Genomic DNA, 9,315 nt, shown 5'->3' on the forward strand with positions numbered 1-9,315 from the left:
GTCTTCAGCTTGACACATACAAAACTTTTCCAATGCTTGCTTAATAGAATACACACATCAATAATACATTTTAAATCCTCCTAACTTTTTTGGACCTCTCATCAGCATAAACATGCTGGCAAAGCAGAAGCAATAAGAAAAAGCTTATTACTGTTGCTGTAGAAAGTGAAAGACATTACCTGCAAGTTATGTTAAGTAATGCTAAATATTACAGATAAATCAAACTAAGGAAATAGGCTGCATCTAGAAATACTTTAGCAGAGTCAGAATTTAATTTGTAATAATGTGAAATTTGTAACCCATCACATAGGTTAGGTGATTGTTTAACTAGGATTAAACAATAAAAGGCAAAACATGCTGAAGAGCAACAAGCCCACTCAGCGATAAAGCCTTGTATTTAATTCTTGTCTATTAAATGAAAAAAGAAGTATGTGCATGGTGTAATTATGCATCGTCTACCACTAATGTACTTATTTTTTTGTATTAAAGCTTTCTGTCATTGTCCTCGTAATAGCAAAGAAGTGACTACCTTGTTTCATCAAATTGCAACGAGGAAGAGGAGAAACTAAAACACAATAAAGTGTAAAATCAGTAATTTATATTGTGGTAAGTGAACATGACTTTATTATTCTTTTCTATTTCCCAAAGTGTAGTATTAGACATATACCAATTATAAACACCACATGCATTTATAAACGCACTTAGATGGTTGGAATGTCCACTAGGTGACATTGTTTTTTCTGCAAAATTATGTGAATTATCGAAGTGGTTTTGAAAAGGATGACAAGGACTTAAAAGAGTTAAGGATAATTTAAGTAAACAGTCATAACATGAAAATACTTGCTCAGTGTAGATTTCATTTTTCTCAAGGTCAATATTATTTTATTACTAGGTTTAATAACCAACAGAACACAATAGGTTCATACTTCAATTTTTCAAGGAGAAAACACTTACAAATACTAGATAAGGAGGAAAACTTCTGTTCTTTCTATCTACAATATTTTTAGAATATCTGGTACTCCCAAATTTAGAACAAGAGAGTGTAATGGTCTCTCTCTCAGACTGCTTCTCTTTCACACACTGGATTTCCCATGAAATTACTAATCTACTCCACACTAGTCTCTCACCTAGTTATTAAAAACTTGCCTCTACTGGAATGTCAACGGAATGCAAGTTTCTAAAAACATGTAAGCTGTTACCCTTTGTTCTAATTGAACACATTTATTTTTAAAATATAGCTCAATTTTCAACAGTTCAACTAAAAAGGGATGACTGGGGGAAAAAAAACAAGAAAAAAAGAGCTTTAAAATATGTGAAAGAAACAAAAAGGATGGACTTGAAAGAAGTTTCAGCGAGGGCACTGCAAACATAATGTTACTATGGGGGACAGTACAGAGAGGAAAATAAAGTAGATATTGAGACTATATTATATGTGAAATTTTGGCTTCAGATGGGAATGTACAGGGAGGCCAGTTTAAGATCTAGGCTAACATAAAGAGAAGGGCTTGAAAGCTAGAATGAGTATGATATATGCTATAATGTAGAGCCATCGAAGGCACTTTGTGAGGAAGGAGACAGACTCAGTGCATGAGAGAGATTTTGGGTATTTTTACAAGCAGTTTTCCAAAAGCATCTAAAAGATGCCAAAGTTAGAAGCTACAAGAATTATAAAATACTTAGGCTGAACAGCAGGAACAGAAAGGAAAGTGAGAACTGCAGAAATACTGAAAGAAACATCACAGTTTTCCCACAGAACTACAGGTCATTTTGGTGTATATAGTGTTACTTGTTTGAACTTTACCATCCTATCCACCTGTCTAAAGTAAGTATCAATGCCACTTACCCCATCAATTTCTTGTGCTGCAAAAACAATCAGCAGCCACCTGATTTAAAAGAAGGAGAAAGCTAAATTAAAACTAAAATTCCAACAGCCAACCTTCACAAAAATGTAGCCTCTAAAAAGTGAGAAGCGCGTACACCTGATCAAGTACTGCTTGGAGTTATTATTTAGTAAAAGAGTATATTTATAAGGGGTAGGCACCATTAAGAAATGTTCAGCATGTGCTATATATACTTGCCTTTTTGGATTGGTGAGACTGGGTACAAACAGACAGGCATGAATAAGACCATGTAGAAGTCATTGTAACTTCCCCCTTGTAACCTATTTCAAATCCCACAACTGGGAATGGCCAGAGAGAAACCATTCCAGACAGGTTTTTGCACTTCCACAGACACCATGGGGTGAAGACTGAGCAGATATGGAGGTGATCTGAATCCACCCCAAAATGAGTTAGCTAGTGCTGTTTTGTTTTGCTCAGAGAGAGAGTGAGAGAAGACAGGGAGCACTCAAAATAGCCACATGATTCCAGAGCAGCTGCTGGGAAAGCCCAGCTCCATGCCAAATGTTGCTAGCGATGGATTATAAAGTTGAAATCATGTCTTTTACCATTTCCACGTGCAAAAAAAGAGGATAAAGTAAAACAAAAAGGAAGCCCGAAATTTGTCCAGCAATACAGGAAATAAGCATTATTAATAATAATGTTAGTATTAATAATAAGAACTACAAACTCATTATATGAAATCATAAATTAGATATGGCCATAACGTATAGACTGCTGTGTATTATTCTCCAGGTTATAGTGAAGCCTGTATCAAAATTACTCCAACCCTGCAAACATTTAGGCATTTAGTAAATTTCCCAAACTGAGATCAACCTCTGTTTTTTCTTTGTTATTCACATCGTTAACTCTTTGGAGCACTGAGAACTGTGCCAGAAAACCCACAATTACTCTCCCTGATTATTAATTTATAGATTCAGGCTGCCAATCATATAACCTGTGTATGCACTGATATATACTGATAAATTCAACACTGACAAATTTAACATATTTTAGCCATTTATGTACATTTACTCTATGTACTTTTTAAACCTATGTTGCCTGCTGGTTTTTTTTTCTAATACAAAGATTTTACAGGAACCTAATATTTATGAAAATAACTAGTGGTAACTGAAGACAGAAGCTCATACTGATTAAACAATGTGAGATTGCAAGATGATCAGCTACAGCAGTAAATGGTGGAAAAGTTTTGTGCATCCCAGTAGTTTACCCTTTAATACATCAAGTAAGTTTGTGTAGAAATTATTTCATTTCGCAGGAACACTTCAGCCTGGTAGCAAGCAATAGCATTGTTTTTGCTGTGACTGTTACTAATTTAAGGTCTTTTTTGCTTCTAACCTTCTGAACTTGCAGACAGTCTCTGTAAATATTTTCTCCCATATCAACATTGGCCATGTGTGAGTTATTTTTCATTTAAGAAGACACCAAGTTGTCATGAAGCCCTTGCACAACTGAAATGGAAATCTGATGATGCCATTCTTGATGCATGGTGCTGCAGTCTCCCCTTTTTCTAGTCACATATGACACACATGTTTGCCAGATTATTCCCTATCATTTCAAATTCCCTGTCTCCTGAAGCCAGACAGACGTTGCCTATGTACTCAAATCAGCACAAGACAGTTAGAGGTAAGTCATTCACAACTACATTGAGGAATGCTACATTGAGGAATACCTACCTGGGTTTGCACAAACCAAATAAACATGAAAAAGACGCTGGAGAGAGTTCAGGCATGTTAGCATGACAGAAGACTGCTTAGCAGCAAAGGTGTCAGGTTCAAGCAAGGGACATTTGCTGGGCCAGGTTCCCAGCTAGAAAAGCATAATTTCACATTCCTAGAGAGTGCATAAAGTTTCATAAAGACCTCAAGCAAGAAGGGAAATTGCATTGACATTTCCTAGAAGATACTATAGAGAAGAAATCATTGATCCCACACACCACTCTGGAAACTCCTGGCCACAGTGATCCTAATCTTCTCCTAAGGATCATTTTCTTCCAGAAAGAACTCCTGCCACAGATGGTAGCAGGTATTTCCATCACAGTCTCTAAAACTTTTCTGCATGCCTTTTAATAATTCTCCCTCATATGCAAAATTATGCTGGGACAGGTTTGAGTTGGTCATTACTTTTCTTCTCTAAATATGTTCATCACTAGAATGTAGGCATATCTTTTCTCTTAAAACAGACTCAGAATTATAGCTCCTGTTTCCTACTATTTAAATAGTGTAGTACCTGAAATGTAAGTGGTATAAACTTACAGACCAGCAATCAAAAGCAAATACAATAAATTATCATATAGGCTTATCAATTTTATGACTGGCTACAAATGATTTAACTGGTGATTTCTTATCACTATTAAATTGATAGCTAAGAATATATCTCAGTGACTCTAGTTAAAAAATTTAGTGATCTGTAAAACTCACCAGGCAGCTGTGATAAGCCACTTAATCCGTTCAAATGAATCCTTTGTTAATGCCATTCACGCTGATTGAGGATCTCTATATGCAGCACTTTTTTTCTTTTTTTTTTTTTTTTTAAAAACAGCAGGTCTTCTCTTTCCTTCTGTTTGTGGATAGTCTACAAACACTGTTCAATACTGTTGCTGTTTTCCCCTCTGAACCTGTTTATATTAAAATACACATCGGATGTACAAACATGAATAATTATCAGATAACCAAAATATGTCTTAACATTTACATGTGTCATACTGAACAGCTTTATGTTTGCACTACATTACATTATTCCTATTCAGGCTGCATTTTATTTTATCAGCAATCCAATTATGTCAAGGGGACTATATATGAAATTACAGATCAACACCAAAAGGGTACAAGAAAAGGCCTAGAAAAGACATAGTCTTCACTCAGTGTTTGAAATGAATGAAGAGCATCTTGCATCATTATTTCTTAAAAAGCTGTCATACCCACCATTTTAGTTAAAGGCATTAAAAAAAAAAAGTAACACCTGTCTACAGTAAAGACCTAATGAACTTTAAAAATATAAGCAAGAAAATATTGGCTATACTTTCAAGACAGTGTCTTCTGCAAACTGGGCTGGACCAGTGTTTGTGTACACCTGAGAAAAGGAGGACTACTCTGAATGCAGAATAAGCCATATATGCATTTTCAGCTCAGGAGTTCTACACGTATGCATGGGTAGATGACAATCATTGGAAACGTTACCTAGATATTTTTTAGCTTTATTTTTAGACCACTTTTTCCACAGCTTTTACCAGGATTTAGGAAGCTGGAAGGCCCTAAGCGCAGGACTGACCAGAGGCCTCTACAGTCCAGACAATCAGATTTTGCATGCATAAATTAACTACACAGTGCATCTGTGACCTCTGACATAAGTCCAACAGCATACATGCAGGTTTATGTGCAAGTGTGCTGCACCAACCTTTTTGTAAGCTCACGCTTCACAAACCCAGAGAAATGGCCAGATCCTGTGCAAACTTTTACATCCCCCAAGTAAGAAAAAATCTGTAATCCTTTGGAGAAAGGCACATCTGGCAAATGATTCACAGCGGTTATTTCAAACTGAGGGCTTAAGAGGCTGGGCTCTTCCTAGGGTAGCATGGGTTATCACAGGCTTTTATTTTTTGTACTGCAGTCTTCCAGGTGCGGGGAGGTTAATTTTGAGGGGACTGAACGCTGACTAGAGTGAACTGACAGGCGTTCGCTTCCTTTGTAGAAGTCTCCTGAGTAAGCAAAGACACTTACTGAGATGGGAGCAAGGATGTGAACCTGCAGCAAACTGGCTGCTCTCTGATAGCTGTTCAGCAAGCATCTATCCTTTCTCTGTAAAACAAATGAGTGTACAGTTCCTGAAACATTACTGTCTTGCTTTCTATTATTTAGATAATATAACATCTTTCTAACCAGAACTAATCCATAAGTAACATTGACTACTATGTGTACACACAATACATCCATATCCCACAGTATGAAGAAGAGACTTTATAAGCTAATGAATAAATAGCCTAAGGGCAGCCAATCCATGCTGCAAGATCACACCCTACATGGACTGTACAGTATTTCACGCATCTGCCAAATTCTTCATCTCTTTCTGTGCCCCAGTTCCCCATCTGTAAAAAAAAAAAAAAAAAAAAAGAAAAAAAAGAAAAAAAAAAAGAAAAAAGTAACAACACTGCTAATAGTAACATAATATTCCAACAACATTCCACCCTCACTGATTTTTTACATTAATGATATAAATAATACAAGCAAGATTGTAAGGCAATAAAATACCGCAGGGACAGATTGCTTCAAATGGAAAATCTAAGCCAGTCATAAAGTGTTAGACTTCACAGAAATTTGTTCCTGTTGCCCACTATCCATCTCATTATTTAATTATCCAAACAGCTTCTGAAAATGAAATAGAAATTGAAATTTGGTACATTTGCTTTGTATTAGTAGAGAACTTTTTATTTTCAAATTAAAATCCATTTTGATCCAACCCACTGGCATGGTTTGAAATCATACTTAATACGTGAGTGGAAGACAAACCACTCTGCTTGCTATTTCATCACAGCTATTGAAAACGCATCGTTTTCTGAACAATCTTCCTATAGTTTGAAGTGTTCAGTAGCCAGTGCAATAATACAAGTACTACCAAGTGTTATTTAGGTTGATATATCAAATTGATCTCATCTTTTGTATTTTGTAGTAATCACAACAGTTACCTCAATAGAATACTTACCTAATTTGAAAGAAGATAAAATATCCTCAGGATAACACACTCAATACCACCAAAGGAATAGGTTTTATAGAAGTATCACCAAACCTCAGCTCATAAAATTCTCAGAAGCCAGAGGGGGAAAAGCTGGCACTGTAACATAACCTAGATGTTTAGTTTCTAGACAAGGACCAAGAAGGAAGACAATTTCACTCTTAGGGACTCTGATAAAATAAGACCACAGGACATGAGCCATAGTTTGAGGCAGACACACAGCTACAGTATAATGTTCTGTATGTTCTCTATATTCTCATCACATCCGAATAAACAAACATCATGTGTAACAAGACCATTGAAGTTACAAAGTCAAGGATTCAGAAGTTAGAAAATAAAAATTAGGGTTGTGTGCTCAATTTTAATGTGTTTCTTTTATGCGTATGATTAGGATAGTAATTTTAAGTGCAAGAACATATATGCTGTTTTCTATAGGACTTCTACCTCATTCATGATGGATAGATTCTATACTCTTCTTACCCTTTTTCTTAAGCCCTATTTTTTTTCTTTTACAGTGTCCTATGAAACTTTGCACTTTATACTGAATTCATACAACAGTAATGTTTCCCACAAGAACATTCCTTATCAGTAAAAAGAGAAAATTGTATTATCCTTGTTTTACCGTAGAGAACTGAGGAAACAAAACCAAAGCTAAAATCATTAAATATCAATTACTGTGAAAAAAGCCAAACTTTTATTTGCTACAGCTTTCAGTTGCTTTCTAGTATTAAGGCTGATGTCTCTATTGTTCATGCACTGGTGTTTTTCTGGAAAAGTACCCCTACAGGCAGCTACGGGTATACATTTTGACACAACTGCCCTGGCCAGCTGTTTTGCCAGACAAGGCTTCTGAGTTTGTACCTCTCTGAAGAGATTATGGACTATAACAGTTATCAGCAACACAGCCTGCATCAAGGTTTCATAGACTTTCTTTAGATGGATGCCATCAATTACGGTAGTCAAGAGCAGCAGAGAGAATATCAGTGACTGATCTTACCTTTGCTTCAGCTCAATGCTACTTTGAAGTCACTTACCTGGCCTAGAAACTCACATAAAGGCATACATTCTTTTATGTGACAATCTCATAATGCAGCATTACTTGCTGTTTCTTAACTATAACACACACAACTACCCTGCAGTTGGGCCATGCTACTTTGCAGCCAGCTGCTCAAGGTCAGTGAAATAGGTAGTACTGGGATAAGACTGGGCTCAAAGAGGACTTTTTTAAAATGCTGTCTTTCTGGTGCATCTTCCTTGTTAACACTTTCCCACTCTGCTTTGAGCTTGCTGACTTTTTTTTTTTAAATTTCCACACTGGGTTTACATAATTTGAAAACTGACTCAGTATCTTTTTATTATAGCAGTATTTCATTCACTAGGTATTCTCCTAACAGTGGTTTGCCTGCTTTCTTCGGTTTCTTCCAATATTTCTTTAAACTGGTATTGAAGAGCTCTCCTTTTAAGTACTATCTTCTTTATTCAGTGACAGTTATACTGTTTATCGTGCATCTGAATTTGTATTATTTCTGAGGACTGACCACTCTCTTCCACTGTAGTCTCACTTTCTCTGACCTTGTTGTCTCAGGGAATCCTGCACCTTTTGTTTTCACTTTTGTGTAATAAGTCTCTACTACCTTCTGTCTAACACCAGTTCTTCTAACGTTAAACAACTGTAGACCACATTTTTGTCCTTATTACAGTATTCCTGCATTAAAAATGTAGCACCGTTACAGTCAATGGGTATAGGAACCTAACAAATAAAATGCATCAGTTTAGTCATTTGTTTTATCCCTAAGATACTATTTTCTCTACATTGTCACCATCAATCTGGCTTGAAAATGGGGGATTTTTTTTCCCCCTTTCTCTCTATACCTGACAGGTTGCTCTCACTTATGCTTGAGATTTTAGAGCCAAGGTGATAATGTCTGTGATGATGTACAAGATCTTGAACACTGAACACATTGCTCTGCTCTTCCAGAGATGTGTTCTGGCTGCTATTACCAAACTTTTGGGAAAAGCAGCCTCTACTAACTAGTTTTCACAGGGTATTTCATAGCGGGTTGACAGTAGTCTCTACTCTCATGCCTGTAAAATCAGCTATTTTACACAACTCTGTGGTCAGCTTTATGCTCATGACAGGCTTTAGATTTGTATCTTGTGAGTAATCCTAAATAGACTTATGTACATATATTGTATTGTTGTATAGTTGGGCTTTTTCTATGTCACTTTAGTGCTTAGTAAAACCTGTGATGCATGATTTCCTATACAGCATTCATAAACACTATGGATAAGGCAAGAACATTGTGGCCAGCCTGGCCAACATACTTTCTAAGTTTGCACCATCTCAGAACAGCACTTTATTTGGCGAGACGTTATGTTGAACATGCAGTACTTTTGTCAATAGCAGCATTGATAATTAGTGATAAACTTTACATATTGACAACGTTTTACAAATCACACTTCCATTCAGAAAACCTTCATATCATGCTAAGCTATGTGGAAAGACAGGGAAGAAACATTTCTCATGGATTTACGTTTATGCAGTGGGCAGCACTTTGCCCTTTCTGTAATCAGCCGCTTCGCCGTCTCATTAAGAAAACCCTTGAGGGACAGGAAAGCGTTGCTGAAAGGGAAACTCCCGTTAGTGCCCGCAGCGCCCCGGGCAGCGGCGGGATGGCGGAGGGCCCGG

The 9,315-nt window shown here is 36.6% G+C and overlaps 2 protein-coding genes across 2 annotated transcripts in view; one reads left to right on the forward strand and one right to left on the reverse strand.

The window, feature by feature from the left end:
* COL4A4 (collagen type IV alpha 4 chain) overlaps positions 1–4,374 on the reverse strand; it is a 68,409-nt gene extending 64,035 nt beyond the window's left edge. Inside the window, exons 1-2 of the mRNA XM_035895269.1 lie at positions 4,319–4,374; positions 1,844–1,883 (exon numbers count right to left, since the gene is read on the reverse strand). Coding sequence (XP_035751162.1) covers positions 1,844–1,883; positions 4,319–4,374 — 96 coding nt within the window. The remainder of the gene's footprint in view (positions 1–1,843; positions 1,884–4,318) is intronic.
* A 4,746-nt stretch (positions 4,375–9,120) lies between these two features.
* The window catches only part of COL4A3 (collagen type IV alpha 3 chain), a 65,309-nt gene continuing 65,114 nt past the window's right edge, over positions 9,121–9,315 (forward strand). The window contains 1 exon segment of the mRNA XM_035895211.1: positions 9,121–9,266. Coding sequence (XP_035751104.1) covers positions 9,121–9,266 — 146 coding nt within the window.

This window comes from Egretta garzetta, unplaced genomic scaffold (genome assembly GCF_000687185.1).
Source record: "Egretta garzetta isolate BGI_Z169 unplaced genomic scaffold, ASM68718v1 scaffold425, whole genome shotgun sequence".
In the NCBI taxonomy this organism is placed as follows: Eukaryota; Metazoa; Chordata; class Aves; order Pelecaniformes; family Ardeidae; genus Egretta; species Egretta garzetta.